The sequence below is a fragment of the Periplaneta americana genome, chromosome 11 (genome assembly GCF_040183065.1).
Source record: "Periplaneta americana isolate PAMFEO1 chromosome 11, P.americana_PAMFEO1_priV1, whole genome shotgun sequence".
Lineage (NCBI taxonomy): Eukaryota > Metazoa > Arthropoda > Insecta > Blattodea > Blattidae > Periplaneta > Periplaneta americana.
This window is the reverse complement of record NC_091127.1, coordinates 163,345,274-163,362,401: the sequence shown is the minus strand read 5'-3', so window position 1 is coordinate 163,362,401 and position 17,128 is coordinate 163,345,274. Positions and strand designations below refer to the sequence as shown.

General features: G+C 35.7%; 1 protein-coding gene across 1 annotated transcript in view; it reads right to left on the bottom strand.

Annotated features, from left to right (window-relative positions):
- LOC138709545 (sodium-coupled monocarboxylate transporter 1-like) overlaps nt 1-17,128 on the bottom strand; it is a 66,749-nt gene that overhangs the window by 22,527 nt on the left and 27,094 nt on the right. The window contains exon 10 of the mRNA XM_069840387.1: nt 12,766-12,875. Coding sequence (XP_069696488.1) covers nt 12,766-12,875 — 110 coding nt within the window. The remainder of the gene's footprint in view (nt 1-12,765; nt 12,876-17,128) is intronic.

Here is a 17,128-nt window from a genome sequence, read left to right as displayed (position 1 = left end):
TCAAACCACCAGAATGAACCGCTCTCTTTAAACAAAGAACTGACACCAATCCTTCGAACAACTGGCTAACACCAGAAGTGGTTGACGCCAACCGTTTGGAAACCTGGCTAATGTTCCTCTGCTTAAATAGAGCGGATGACACCGAACGTTTAGAAACCTGGCTGAATCCACTTCTTGTAAGAGGGTCGACAGCAAACATTTCTACAATTAGAAATATCTTCACTCATTCGCAAATCACATACGACAGTTCGAACAATTTAATAGGAACATAAATTATTATTATTATTACATTATTTTAACATACATTAATTCATTCACAGTTTTCTACCCAAGGGCATGTCTTTCACTGTAAACCTAGCATTCTCCATTCTTCTCCCTTTCACACTTTCCTATCAATCTCCGTATACGACCCGTTTCTACATCTTAATATTCTCTATCCTCTGTTATACAGTATTCTTCTGCCCCGAAATTTTCTCCAGTTCACCATTCCTTCCAGTGCATCATTCGGCAGGCAGTTTCTTTCTAGCCAGTGACTCAGCCAATTTCTTTTTCTCTTCCTCTCGGTTTCAGCATTATTCTTTCTTCACCCACTCTTTCTAGCACAACTTTATTTCTTATTTTGTCTCTCCTTTTCACACGCTCCATCCAAATGCTTCTAGTCCTTTCTCTTCACTTCATCGCAATGTCCATATTTCTGCCCATTACAATGCCACATTCCACAACAAGCACTTCATTAGTTTCTTCCTTAGTTATTTTTTTCTATTAAAATCTTCCTTTGCCATTGCTATCCTCCTTTCAGGAAGGAGAGTTCTGTCATTACGAATTACGTATTTATGAGCCTTTGCAACATAGTTTGAAATGCTGCTTCTTACGAGATAATCGTGATTTTATTAATTTTACTTCATTCGTCTTTAATATCCTTTTGCAATAATTACAAATTAAACAATTTTTTGCTTGTAAACCTTGAAATTGAAATAAGGCCGTCAGCCAGCTAGGAGAGACAGGCAATTTACATAGTTCAGGAAGCGAGGCATGTTACTTACAACTCAGACAGGCAAGCGTATTAATTACAATATTAGCATTGTTAGGTAGCTCGGACAGGCAGATTTATTAATTGAAAAAGTCATATTAGTTAACACGTACATACACACGTGTGAATGGGAGCAACCAAGAAAGACAGGCAGGCGTGTTAGTCGAAAATATGAAGGCGTGTTAGTCGAAATACGCAGACGTGTTAGTCAAAATAGGCAGGCGTATTAGGCGAAATATGCAAGTGTGTTAGTCAAAATAAGCAGGTATGTTGGTAGAAATAGGAGGCACGTTAGTCAAAATAGACAGACTTGTTAGTCGAAATATGCAGGAGTATTAGTCGAAATTGGCAGACATTTAAGTCAAAATACGCAGGCGTGTTAGTCGAAATATGCAGGCGTGTGCGGAAGTGTTAATCGAAATATGTAGGAGTGTTAGTCAAAATAGGCAGGCGTGTTAGTCAAAATAAGCAGGCATGTTAGTCGAAATATGCGGGAGTATTAGTCGAAATTGGCAGACATGTTAATCAAATACTCAGGCCTGTTAGAATAGGCAGGTGTTTTAGTCGAAACATGCAGGAGTGTTAGTCAAAATAGGCAGGCGTGTTAGTCAAAATAAGCAGGCATGTTAGTCGAAATATGCAGGCGTGTTAGTCGAAACATCCAGGAGTGTTAGTCAAAATAAGCAGGCGTATTAGTCGAAATATGCGGGAGTATTAGTCGAAATTGGCAGACATGTTAATCAAAATACGATGGCGTGTTAGTATAGACAGGCATTTTAGTCGAAACATCCAGGAGTGTTAGGCAAAATAAGCAGGCGTGTTAGTCGAAATATGCGGGAGTAATAGTCGAAATTGGCAGACATGTTAATCAAAATACGCAGGCATGTTAGAATAGTTAGGCGTTTTAGTCGAACCATCCAGGAGTGTTAGTCAAAATAAGCAGGCGTATTAGTCGAAATATGCGGGAGTATTAGTCGAAATTGGCAGACATGTTAATCAAAATACGCAGGCGTGTTAGTATAAGCAGGCATTTTAGTCGAAACATCCAGGAGTGTTAGGCAAAATAAGCAGGCGTATTAGTCAAAATATGCAGGCGTGTTAGTCGAAATATGCGGGAGTAATAGTAGAAATTGACATACATGTTAATCAAAATACGATGGCGTGTTAGGATAGTCAGGCGTTTTAGTCGAAATATACAGGAATGTTAGTCCGAAATTGGTAGACATGTTAATCAAAATACGCAGGCGTGTTAGAATAGGCAGGCGTTTTAGTCTAAATATGCAGGAGAGCTAGTCAAAATAAGCAGGCGTGTTAGTCGAAATATGCAGGAGTGTTAGTCAAAATTGGCAGACATGTTAATCAAAATACGATGGCGTGTTAGTATAGACAGGCATTTTAGTCGAAACATCCAGGAGTGTTAGTCAAAATAAGCAGGCGTATTAGTCGAAATATGCGGGAGTAATAGTAGAAATTGACAGACATGTTAATCAAAATACGATGGCGTGTTAGTATAGACAGGCATTTTAGTCGAAACATCCAGGAGTGTTAGTCAAAATAAGCAGGCGTATTAGTCAAAATATGCAGGAGTATTAGTCGAAATTGGCAGACATGTTAATCAAAATACGATGGCGTGTTAGTATAGACAGGCATTTTAGTCGAAACATCCAGGAGTGTTAGTCAAAATAAGTAGGCGTATTAGTCAAAATATGCAGGAGTATTAGTCGAAATTGGCAGACATGTTAATCAAAATACGATGGCGTGTTAGTATAGACAGGCATTTTAGTCGAAACATCCAGGAGTGTTAGTCAAAATAAGCAGGCGTATTAGTCGAAATATGCGGGAGTAATAGTAGAAATTGACAGACATGTTAATCAAAATACGATGGCGTGTTAGTATAGACAGGCATTTTAGTCGAAACATCCAGGAGTGTTAGTCAAAATAAGCAGGCGTATTAGTCAAAATATGCAGGAGTATTAGTCGAAATTGGCAGACATGTTAATCAAAATACGATGGCGTGTTAGTATAGACAGGCATTTTAGTCGAAACATCCAGGAGTGTTAGTCAAAATAAGCAGGCGTATTAGTCAAAATATGCAGGAGTATTAGTCGAAATTGGCAGACATGTTAATCAAAATACGATGGCGTGTTAGTATAGACAGGCATTTTAGTCGAAACATCCAGGAGTGTTAGTCAAAATAAGCAGGCGTATTAGTCGAAATATGCGGGAGTAATAGTAGAAATTGACAGACATGTTAATCAAAATACGATGGCGTGTTAGTATAGACAGGCATTTTAGTCGAAACATCCAGGAGTGTTAGTCAAAATAAGCAGGCGTATTAGTCAAAATATGCAGGAGTATTAGTCGAAATTGGCAGACATGTTAATCAAAATACGATGGCGTGTTAGTATAGACAGGCATTTTAGTCGAAACATCCAGGAGTGTTAGTCAAAATAAGCAGGCGTATTAGTCGAAATATGCGGGAGTAATAGTAGAAATTGACAGACATGTTAATCAAAATACGATGGCGTGTTAGAATAGTCAGGCGTTTTAGTCGAAATATACAGGAATGTTAGTCCGAAATTGGTAGACATGTTAATCAAAATACGCAGGCGTGTTAGAATAGGCAGGCGTTTTAGTCTAAATATGCAGGAGAGCTAGTCAAAATAAGCAGGCGTGTTAGTCGAAATATGCAGGAGTGTTAGTCAAAATAGGCAGGTATGTTGGTCGAAATATGAAGGCGTGTTAGGTAAGCGAGACAGGCAATCGTGTTAGGTAGTCTAGCCTGAGAGAGGAAGTGGATGTGTTATAAAATGAAAGAAGATACTGTGTTAGATGAAAGAGGAGAAATAAAAGTCTGTTAATAAATGCAACAAATAAGTGTCTTAGGTGAGTGAAAATAACAAATGATGAGTGGATGAAACATACAGATAAGTTGATGAAATGAATAAAGTGTCTTATTAAAAGAAGAAAATTTGATAAGTGAAAGAAGTGGATGAAAGAGGTAGTTGGATAACTGAACAAGGGTGTTAGGTGAAAGAAGAAAGTGCGCTATGCACATGAGGCAGGCAGGCAGGCAGGCGTGATATTCGTCCGCGTCGCGTGTGTGAATTAATATTGTGTTTTTGTGCCTAACATTTGGATTAATGGATTACCCCTAAGGATTACTGGAGTACGCAGTGAAGATATGAAGCCATCGGACTGGATAAAGGCCAGTGATAAAGTTTTTGTTCCATGTTAGCACATTTAGTAGAGTTTTTTTTGTGTATTTTCTTTTACAGTTACAGGTTATGTGATAAATGTTAAGTGTAGAATAATTTTCTTTTGTACCATGTATTTTTCTCCACAGGAACAGGTTAAGTACATTAGTGTTAAGTTCATGTGTTTGTAGTGTTTCATATGTTTGTGTCTTTTCTCCACAGGATAACTCTGGTTTCTCAGTATAACTATTGCGTGATGGAGAGAGCATAGAGTTTTAAATTCCTTTTGGCAAGCTCTCTCAGGATAGTAAATAGAGGCAATATGTCTCAGATTGGAACAAGATGAGTAAAATATCACGCTAACTAAATTATACATTTTGGTAATTTATTTTAGAGTCTGATAGGCTTCATAGAGTTTTGACACATTTGTACTGTTCACGTTGTGTGATTTCTAAATAATCGGAGTTTAACTTTTACTTTCTTTTAAAACTGCAACATAGTTTACATAAACGCGTAATAAACAGCGATTTTAGTTTGAGAAGAAAAAGAAAATACGAAGATGGGAAATTTCGAGGTATGTATCAGACAGTTGAATGTTTAGTCTACTCCTTCATTTGTTTTCATGTTTTTCATTTTTTGTTTTGTTTTGTTTTGTTTCTTTTCTTTTCAGGTCCCGCTCTGCAGAGTTTAAACTATAAGCTGTCAAACTTATGTAGGCGATGTAATCCATTGAAAAATGTTTTAACTTACAAAGTTTTATTCTGTCTCTCATCTCAATTTTAATCTAATAAAATATATTTTGTCTTGGATATTTGATACCATATAGATCACATCAATAATGCATATTGATCTTAAACTATTGGGAACAGCAACAAACGTTGAACGTGAAGGGAAATCACTCTCGGAAAGCAATTTTGTTTCTAGAGAACTGTGATGGCAAAATACTTCTTTTCTCCACAATTATACATATCAGAATGCTCCTGAATAGAAAAAAAAAACACTAAACTATGTCTTACATGTATTTTCAAGTAACTTATTCTCACTCAATTATATGAGCTGTTCAATATTTGGCGATCCTAAGAGCTATTGGTTCATATCCCGTGACCTGGCTGGGATGAGTTTCTCAGTCATTCGCTATTGTCTGTTTTTTAGTCAACTGTTCGAAGACAGGTCTGAACCTCGTAAGTCATACCAAGACGACACCACTTATGAGGCAACTAGGGCAGGAGATAATGGAGTAAGGTGCCCAGTTTCTTTCCCCCTACCCGCTATTATTCACTCTTAAAAATGCAGGGTTTCGAAATTATATATTTTTTCTAGACTAACCATTGTAATTAGAAGGAAATATTATTTTCAATGGACTGTGTGATACTGATGTACCACCTGCATAGGTTTAGCAGCTTATTGTTTATGCTCTGTATCCTGTGCCTCAACGTGGCGAGCGGGTGAAACAAAGAATGATGCATGCCCAAAAATTATTAGTCATATCTAAAGATCCTTCAAGATTGTCAATTATTTCGTTTTATCGTTATGCTAAGTATACAGAAAACATAGTTTATTCTATAAAAATTACGCCTAATCTCTTTTAAAATATAGATAATACGTTAAAATCACAAACAATAAACTCAGGACAAATATTTCGTACTTCAGCAGTTGCGAACTAGTTGACACTTCCAGGTCTGTTTGCAGACTGCATACAAAAATAAATTGAAAAACATATAATGCTGGAGTAAAGGAACTCTATACTGTAAATCGATTCAGTTACACATATTTTGCAGAAACATGCAATTATGTTTTAACATGGGCTCTTTGTGCATTTCTGCATTAGTTTTAAAACATTTTCTCTTGTTTACTGCACATGCGCAGTGTGTTGTAAGCGAAACTTAACAGGCCTACAATAAGGGAACTCCAAATTTTATTTCCGTATCTGTCGCAACTTCAATACATAAAAGAATTTCATGAAATTAACCCCACTTTAATCAATTTCAACATGTGCTTCTTCTGTATCCATTAGATATTTGTATATGTGCTAAGCCAGCGATGGCGAAAATGTAATCGTGCGCCTAGCCACTGTGTAACCTGCAACGTGCATAGCACCTATGGAGGGAGGCGGACACCCGAAGGGGAAGTGAAGCAACTGTCTGACTTATTAACGGATTTTCATTTTCCTTACGTCAAGCACTTAAATATAATTTTATACAGTACAAGGCTACAAACTAATGTTTAGTACGTGTAACGAAGAAAGAAATGAACAATAAAACATAGGATATCTCATCCTAAAATTAACTGTCTTCAGAATGTCTTTGCGACAGAGTTTCGAGATCAGGAATTACGTCACTTACTGCCAGTCGTAGTTGATCACGAAGGTATTTGTCAGTCGTGATCTGAATTTGGTTTTTACTATTTTAATTGTTGAAAATAATTTTTCACAAACGTAAGTTGTAGCGAACATGGCTTCAACAGAGCAAGCGAAAGCACGAAGCTTCGGATATTTATTTTTTGGAAAAGATTTGAAAGTTCAACATTTGTCAGTCTTTACATCTAGCTTTCATTTAACATCACATAGTAAATCAGTGAGTTCAAATTGAAGAGCTAACTGCATTATTCGTTCATCTGCTGAAAAAGGGTCGACGTACAGAGATAATGATGATGATGATAACACTTAACCTTTTAATGTTTCATCAGTAACATTTAGTATAATGCCGTTTTATGTTATACAATCGTTTTCCTCGTAATACTTGTGAACAAATCATACATTTAATATTCTCATCATATTGACAGCAAAAAAAAAAAAAAAAAAAAAAAAAAAAAAAAAAAAAAAAAAAAATGCGTCCTCCCATCCTACTTGGAACTTTCGTACATGGTTTCGAGAGAGACATATGCCACTCGCAGGTCAGAGACAAATACAAATGGAACGGAGTTTGACTCCAGTGAGTGAGAGGGTGGGGGTTGGCGGAGGTTAGAAGCAAGCGAAATGCACAGCTATCATTGCGAGCCACAATGTCTCGCAAGTCACGTTCTCGCCACGGCTGTGCTAAGCTTATTAGTATTACACATTTCAGAAGCTGTTCCTCCCTCAGCTATTATTATGCGATCTTTAAGACAAGGAAAGTTAGAACGTGCTTCATAATTGTCCTGCTGAAATTTAGCTGAGAGATTTGGATTTCACGCACACTAAACTTCAGGTGTTTCATGCAGTACGTGAAACATTGAGAAACGAGAAATGTTTATCACTCTGGGCACAATGTTTCTCACCCGCGCTCTTTTCTTCATGCTGCCAGCATTCTGGAACTGATGTACGACTGCACTTCACTCTATGTGCTTGGGAACTTCGTGAGCTGCTAGTAATATTGGCTGCACATCTTTAATTAGTTTAAATTTGTTTCTAACAGAAAGAAATCAGCATTTTAAATTTCACTTAGTGCATACATCCTTCTTTGGCTAAAACAGGATCAATCAAGTTATTAATGCTTATGCTTACCACATCCATCCATTTACTCAGCTACCTTCTTTCCTTTCTTCCTTCCTGTCTGTCTATCTTCTTACCTACTTACGCGTTACCTATTTATCTACATTCCTAACAAGTTTCTATAAGCCAGTGGTTACCCATAGTATTCAATTCAATGAATTCAACTTTTGTCTCTTCAGGAATTAACTTATTTTCTTGTAATTTTTTTTTACAGAAATATTCTCCTTCCAACATCAACGAGTCAACAAGAGGATCCAGTGCGAGGAGCACTGAGACATGCTGTTACGAGCAGGACTGACAATGTAATTTATTTGTTACCAGTACATTTTTTTACGTAATTTACTATTAATTCACGTGGTGTAGAAAACCAGTTTTCTACGCAGATGTAAAAAAAAACTGATTTTCTGTCGTATAGTAATAATTGGAGGGCGGAAAAATGTGCGTTACCACGCGATACAGGTTAGTTTGGTCTGAAGTATGGATGACGTCACAGATACAAGCGGAATAACATATTGTCGGACCATCGGATCTATGCCCCTTCAGCGTTGTCGTCGTTCTTGGAAAAGTTAACGCCTCTACTCACCCCATTCCACCCGTTTCTCTCCCACTACGTCAAACAGCAGGCCACGAAACTTGCCGAATAGGGATGTTGCCAAACTTCCGTCAAACAGTGTCATGTCTCTTGAATATTGCTTATAATAATGTAAGGTTAATTATTACTTATTTATAATTTAATTTAAGTAGGTCTAATGACGCTGATTGACTTATGCAAAATGCTATTACTTGCTTAATAATATTTCTTTCACCACTCCGTGCTACAGTATTCATGTTGAGTTGACAACACTGGACTGCAAGTGCAAATAAACTGTCCCGCAAGAAGGCTCAAAATTGTGAGTAGTGGGGGAGAGAAAGAGAGAGGGGTAGAAAAGAGAGGAATGGAATAAAGGGAGAGAAATGATTGCCGAGGCTGAAAAGGAATTAGGGTTCAGTTCGCATATCTTACGGGGGCACAGATCCGATGGTCGGACTATAAATGCTTTAGGAGAGGACGGCAGTACAAGTAGGAACCAACAAATTACCTTCAGTGTCAACTTCTAGTCGTATGGGAAAGAAAGCCAGGTATTTACAATATTATTTTTTGCCTTGGTGCAAGTGATAGTGTTGTGTAAAAGTGATTCAAAACACCTAACTCTTAAGGTTTTGGAATTAAACAGTCTAAGAAATAAATATGGAAGAGAGATTTTGATTCCGCAAGGGGAAAATATTTTCTGTGCCGTGCGCAAATGTGAAATTAAAATGAGTAGGAAATATTACATAGTGCGGCATTGTAACAGCAAGAAACATACCGAAAACGTACAAAGGTCTTCGACATCAAATAATGAAAGACATGCACGATCTGAATTTAATGTGGATTTATGTAATAAGATGATTTCTGCAAATATTCCGTTCAAGAAACTTGATAATCCACATTTTATAGGTGAAAAGGTGAAAGAAAAATTCCACAAATTCTGCAGAAAAAAATACCGGTTGTACAGTTATGTGTAACATTTTGAGTGGAGAGAAAAACGACAATATTAGGCTACTGCGCTTTTTTAATTTGCACCTCTAACATCTTGTGACACGGAAAGAAGCTTTTCGATGTTGAAAACTGTTCGAGTGAGAGACGTCGAACTTTCTCTTTCGATAATTTACGGATGTATATTGTGGTTCAGTATAATGCATCCTTTAATAACCAGGAGGTGGCAGTTAACATTTGAGTTAAGTTTTTAAATCATCATAACTATATTACAACTTCATTTCAGTATTTATAGATCGATTAAGGGGAGTTGGTCATTATCGCATGCAAAATAATGGTAAAAATAGCCTATCTTCTAGCAGTCATAAATATAAAAGTCTACTATTTATCAGTGGTCTTTCATTTTTGTTAGCTATGTGTGTATACATATTAAGCTTTAAAATGAAAAAAGAATGGTGACTCTAGAGTAAATCTGTATCCTTAAATTAATTTTTTTAATTAAGCACAATTTGTTTTTTATAAATTCACTACATGTCTGTGATTAGGTACACTCTATTCACTTATTATAGCACATACTGAATTGAAAATTTGACCACTTACTGCCAATAGATAGTAAAACATACCCTACTAAAATTATTCATATATATGTAATATTATGGGCATAGGGCTTATAGTAATCATCACCGTCAATAAATTAAAAAAAATTGAAGATTAGTATAAGCCCTATGCCCATAATATTACAGATATTTTAATAATTTTAGTAGGGTATGTTTTAGTATCTGTTAGCAGTAAGTGGCCAAAATTTTAATTCAATGTGTGCTATGATAAGTGAATAGAGTGTACCTAATCACAGGTATGTAGTGAAGTTATATAAAACATATGTTTAAATTCAAAAATTAATTTAAGGGTAATACTTAAACTAGATTAACCACTCTTTTTTCATTTTAAAATTTAATGTGTATACATATATTACTAAAAAAATGAAATAGCTGTGATAAATAGTATTACATTTATGACTGCTTAAAGATAGGCTATTTTTACCATTACTTTGCATGCGATAACGTCCAATTCCCCTTAAATGTAGTGGTGATGTTCTGAGGCTCTCATTACCAGACTGTACTCTCTTGCCGCTGTTTACGTGAGTGAATGACAACAGTATAGTCCGTTGATAATGAATTTAATGGATAACGCACATTTTTCCGCCCTTCAGTAATAATATAAAAATTACTTTAATTACATTTTGAACATTAATTTTATTATGCACTTCAGCAGAGAATCATTAATTCATTATTATCTAAATGTTGTTTATACAGACACCAGCCACGTATTATATAACACACATGCCTCGCATTATCAGTTATTGTGTGTGAAAGTATGACATCATGTGCGAACCAAGAATGGAAGAATTATGTTTAGTTGCCATACTATAGAATAAGACTACGAGTTGAAATAATAACAGAGACTCCTACAGGGGTAGAATTTATCACACAAACGTCTGGCTTTAATTTAAGATTGTCATCATGACGTAACTATACCTATAGCCCTCTCACCATATCACATAGTTCTAAATTTAGCTGTTGCGCTGTCAATCTATTCGTGTGCAGTGACTTCACTGTGATTGGCACGATGTTCCAGATTAATCACTATCAAAATATATCGATTGTATCGATTCGTATTAGTTATTGAAATATAGTGCCAAACTGGCATGATTTAAAAATAATGCTTGTTCAGAAGCAGTTGTATTTTTTACAGTGTAAGCCTAGTATAATACACAGCACATACGTTAGTCGTTAGTTCGATTCAATCAAAGTCGTGATTGTTGTTTAATATGCGACAGCAGTTTTCTCATAATATCCGTGTTCCGTTGAAAAAGTAAAGTGACGATAAACAGTGAAGTGTTGGATTCATACATCATACTGTTCTGCCCAAGACTGCAAACCGAGCATTCTCCCATCATTCCTATTATCTGCCTTCCTCTTTGTCTCCGCATATGATCCATATACCTTAATGTCGTCAATCATCTGATATCTTCTTCTGCTCCGAACTCTTCTCCCGTTCACCATTCCTTCCAGTGCATCCTTCAGTATGCAGTTTCTTCTCAGCCAGTAACCAAACCAATTACTTTCCCTCTTCCTGATTAGTTTCAGCATCATTATTTTTTAACTCACTCTTTCCAACAAAGCTTCATTTCTTATTCTGTCTTCCCCTTCACACGCTCCATTCTTCTCCATATCCATTTTTCAAATGCTTCTATTCACTTCTCTTCACTTCGTCGTAATATCCATGTTTCTGCCCCATACAATGCCACACTTCACACAAAGCACTTCACTAATCTTTCTTCTTTTTCCAGAATTCTGCACAAGTTGCTCCTTTTTCTATTAAAAGCTTCCTTGGCCATTGCTATCCTCCTTTTGACTTCCTGGCAGCAGCTTATGATACTGCTTATAGTACAACCCAAGAATTTGAAGCTATCCACTTGCTCTGCTGTCTAATTTAGAATTGTTCTCTATTATTTAAGTACGATTTAAGCCACAAATGTATAATTTTTAAGCTTTGGACAATGAAGCACAATACTTTCAAACTAGTGGCGCAAGGTAAATCCTAAATATTAACACGGTAAAAAAGTTGTAAATTTAATCAGTAATGTTTAACAGATTTAGTTAAGTTACATATTAACAATAATGATAATAGTGATAATGATGGTGATGATAATAATAATAATAAATGTGTGCTAAAGTGTCAGTGAAATGCGTCATAGTGCCACTACAGGGAATGAGATGAGAGTAAAGTGAAAGACTATTGAAACTTATGTAGGACCTATACATAATTATGTAGGTTGTGTTGTAAAATTAGGTGTTTTATTTTGTTTTATTATTATTGTGTTAAATTGTATTGTGTATTCTTATTGTATTGTGTATAAAATTGTATATGTATTGTAAATTTTATTGTGTAGTACTTATCATTTTAACTGTGTATTGTTAATATTGTATATACCACTGCCACCAGGTGCTTGCCCACTTGCAGTGTAAATAAATACATACATAAGCACTCCTTGCGGAGGCTGGCGTTGCTATAGACCGCCATGTTTTTTAGGGAACGATCCATAGTACTGTTGGCCTCCGCAGGGAGCGCTTATCACAGGTCTTCAGCCTCTCAAAAAAAAAAAAAAAAAAAAAAAATAATAATAATATAATCACTACGGCTAGAGCGTCTGGCCGCGAAACCGGGTTCGATTCCCGGTTGGGGCAAGTTACCTGGTTGAGGATTTTTCCGGGGTTTTCCCTCAACCCAATATGAGCAAATGCTGAGTAACTTTCGGTGCTGGACCCCGGACTCATTTCACCAGCATTATCACCTTCATCTCAGTCAGACGCTAAATAACCTGATGTTGATAAAGCGTCGTAAAATAACCTACTAAAATAAAAAAAATATATATATATATAATCAGTAATATTGGAACTATAAACTATGTAGTTAAAAATTTGATAAAAGATAGGCCAACATATACGAATACATTAACATCTTAATTTCATAGATCTTTACACAAACATACCTGAGAGCTGCACTGAAGACTCCAGCAATGAACAGACCTGATAAACCTGGCAGATCTTTAAGTGTGTCCATTACCAACAAAGGCAGAAGTTGATCCTTCCTTGCTACTCTCTGAAAACATAAACAACATTGTTGTCGACCATAAGGAATGGCATCACAATCATAAGTATGGTCTATTGTGCACACTGACCTATAGGATCTGGAGGAATATAATAATAATAATAATAATAATAATAATAATAATAATAATAATAATAATAATAATTTATTTTAGCTGGCAGAGTTAAGGCCGTAAGGCCTTCTCTTCCACTCAACCAGCAAAAAGTATACATACATATGTATCAACTTACAAAGAATTCAACAATTTGATTTAGATCAGAGCTACATAAGATTTTATAATAGTATTAAGTTTTTTGACTTGTTCCATATTCTAGCTGTAAGCATGTATGAATACCATGGAATGTTAATAAATACAATACAATACATGTATACAAGAGTTATTTACGAATTAAACAACAAAATACTATGAACTATTAATTAAACACTGAAATAGAAACTATGTATCAGAATTAAGCTAAAATACATAGAATGTTAATATATTTCGAATAATGTTAGATAATAGAAAGAGATTATTATGAGACAATTTTGAAAATACAGCACTATCAGGATGCATGTCTAAAGGAATAAGTAACAATGTAGTCAGTGATAGTTTAAGTCATATAGAATATAAGATGAGAGAAGTTAAAAAGTGTATAAGTAACACTGAAAATGCTAGAGAGATAGACTTATACAGTTACTAACAGTTACCAGATCTAACATACTAATCCTGGATCCTGGTGTCTCTGAACAGCACAGTCTGTGGTCATGAACATTACAAAGAAATTAACTGTATATGACTGGATGTCTTCACAGCTCTATGCCACACTATGACATTCTTTTTAGCGAAATAGCTTGAAATGAAAAGATAGTAAAGCGAAATTGTAAGTATAGGAGGAAAAATTTGTAACTGACGAATGATCAATATGAATGTTTTTCTAGTATTTTGTTAATAAAATGGCGTGAAATTATGGAAAACTAAGCCGAAATGATGAGTGTTGGTGGAATTAAATTTTTAGTTGAATAATCAATGTGAACAGATTTCTACAATTTTACAATTCGTTTTGCATAAATGTTGTTATAGTTTCTTTATACAAATGGTCAATTTACTGACAACTTCAAAACTGAATAGGACATGCCTCAGAACAAAAGTTATAGTGATCTGTACGAATATTCGGAACGACTTTCGTAGCACTACAGGAGCTGCTTCACATCTGTAATTTTACGAAATAACATGCAAGATACGCTTCCAATGTGCGTTCAACTGCAGAGTGTAACAGTGACCAGGGCCACCCATAGAGAGGAACGGACATCACTCGAGTGGAGGGGGGATTGGACGGATGGCCCGACCCGATTTTTAGATATTTTTTAGGGAGATGAGGGCCAGTGGCGTAGCATGAAATTTTGAGCAGGGGAAGCTAGCTCAAGTTGTCTTTCATGCAATATGAGAAAACGTATTACAAAAATACAGTCTTAAAATAAATAGTAGTTAATTTCAAGTCAGCAGTCGAAGATTGGTTGGAACATCGTGAGTAACACCAATAAGGCATGACCCCAAATGATACGTAGTAAAATATGATTTCACGGTTTACGCATATCTCTTAACAAATAGACACGTATACGTATAACATTAGCTCACTCCCTGTCATACTCAGAGAAATCACAATATTAGTACATATCATTACGTAAGTTTGCGTCTATCTTTTGGTTGTGTCCTTCATTGACAGCAAGGGAGTCGGTCATTTGTTTTTTAAATCACACTTTTGTTCGTAAGTCAGTCTTGATAATACAATTGTCCTAAAAATTCAAGTAAATTAGTGCCAGGAACTTTTATTTCGCTCATTATTTATTATATCAGCCACAATGCACACTAACACTTCAACTGAACACAACTGACGAAAAGGGATAACTCGGAAACTACTTATTTTAAATGTTAAAGCTAGCTTCTTACGAGCCTTGCGACCAGGGTAGTTTAGTTAGAAAGGGATGGAAAATCTGCGGGGTGGGTTACACAGAAGAAACCAGTCTGCTTGGAAGCTGGTGTGTGCAGGCCTCTTGTTTACTGCTGCATCACAAATCATCCTGAGCTGCCGCATCACAATATTTAACTCGTAAATATAAATTCTATTAAAATTAATAAATAATTTTCTCCATAAACTGCAAGTTTATTATGAAATTATTATTAACTGGGGAAGCTAAGCTTTTTAGCTTACATTGACGCTACGCCACTGATGAGGGCATAAAATATTCACATTTTTTTATATGAAAGAAGAATTCCGTTAAATCAAGAATTAGGCTACAATTAAAGGATTATTTCTTCTTTTTTGGGGATATTGAAATAAAATTTCCTTAGCTTGTTGTCTTAGTGTTCTATTTAAATTACAGAATTTCAATATTCATTAAAATATTGGCAAGGGGGAAGGACCTTGACAAATATTTTGGAGGGGCTCACATTTCTTATAGGCAGCTCTGTAGTGACTGTTATCCAAGACCACATATTAACAGATTGATCAGTCTTACTGTCTTTGAAGGCAACAACTTTTATCAGTTTCACTATGCTGTCATCTAGTGACAGCATAAGAAGTCACGTTATAACACAGTCTAGTATATACAGTCACGAAGCACAATACGTAGTAAATATGCATACATAGATAGTTGCTCACCACTAGGATCGCTACTATCGCCTCATTACAGACAATGCGAAATATTACCGGCACAGTCTATTGTTCCTAGCACCCTCAAAACTCGAGCTTCGTGACTGTATATAGTAGACTGTGTTATAACTCTCATTTGAATTGCAGAGCAACTGTACTTGCATCTAGCAGTCATTACCAGACGACAGTAGTGGTCCTGGTGGTTGTTCTCTTCCACATGTTACCTCTGGAATTCGTTACCTAACGACGTCAGGGACTGTCGGACTTTATCACAATTCAAAATTAAATTAGACAGTTTTCTCTTATTTTATGGTTTTTAGATATTGCTATAAGTGTTGATTTGTGTTCTTTACTCTATATTAAAACTGCAAGTTTCTTGTTTATGTGCGTTAATTATTTAGTATATAATTAATTATGATACTTAATCATTCATCTAAAGTTTGTATGACTGCAAACTGTGTATATTTTTGTGTGGCTTTACTTTGTTGATAGTGTGATTTTTATTTTTATTTGTATTGTTGTATTTGTATTTCTGGTGGTGTGCAAGAGAAGGTCTGTTGGCCTTAACTATACCAGAATAAATAAATAAATAAATAAATAATAAATCAATTTTTAACATGGGGATGACCAGTCTGTTTTATGTGTGTGTGTGTGTTTTTTTTTTTTTTTTTAACTGCATGTTCCATTACTACTATAAGTAATACTACATGCGTAAGTTGACCTTTGTCACAAAATGATTAAGTTAAATCCTTATTGTAGAGAGTCTAAGTCTATACTATTGGCAAATTTTTCTAAATGTTTTACATAGGTTACTCCCAGTTCGTTCTTTTCAACAGGCCACTTCCCTCCACTCATAATTACACAAGCTTTTAATGTTTCCCTTTGTGTTTTTAGTTTCTCACATACATATATTATGTGGTCGACAGATTGTTCCCCACCTTCACACACGCACATTGGACTATCTTTAATTCTGAATCGGTGGAGATAACTATTGATTCTTCCGTGCCCGGTCAGCAGTGTAGTCAGGTTTGGTGACATACGTATTTTTAATTTGAGTCTCTCTTGAATACTAGGGAAGAACGATTTAGTAAGGAGGCCTTTGTTAGTGGATTCCCATTCCTCTTTCCATCTTTCCTCGGAGATGGCTGCTAGCTGATGTTTGACTGCACTTATTGGGATGTTGGCGTAGCAGATCTGTAGGTCGCCGTCGCTTGCTGCCTGCTTCGTGTGTGTGTGTATGTGTATGTGTCTGTGTGTCTGTGTGTGTGTGTGTGTGTGATCAGGGCCGTTACAATGAGCAATGTTGAGAGCGAAAGTCATAGAGGTTTTTTCTTGGAGAAAGAATAAAAAAATGAGGTTCATCTACAAAAATTAAAAGGGTTAGTGCATGTTATAACTCAGGTTTTATAATGTTCAGGGTTTGTCATGAAGGTTGTGCTCCACTAGAACAAATGGTCTTCGGCCACCACTTGGTATATATCATTACTTTTGTACTAGTATAGATCGACACAGATAATAGAATTTGTAGATTGAAATATAAAGTTATACAAGTTTTTTAGAGAATGTAGAACCACAGATTAAAAGGCTGTTAATATATATCTAATTGTGTATGAT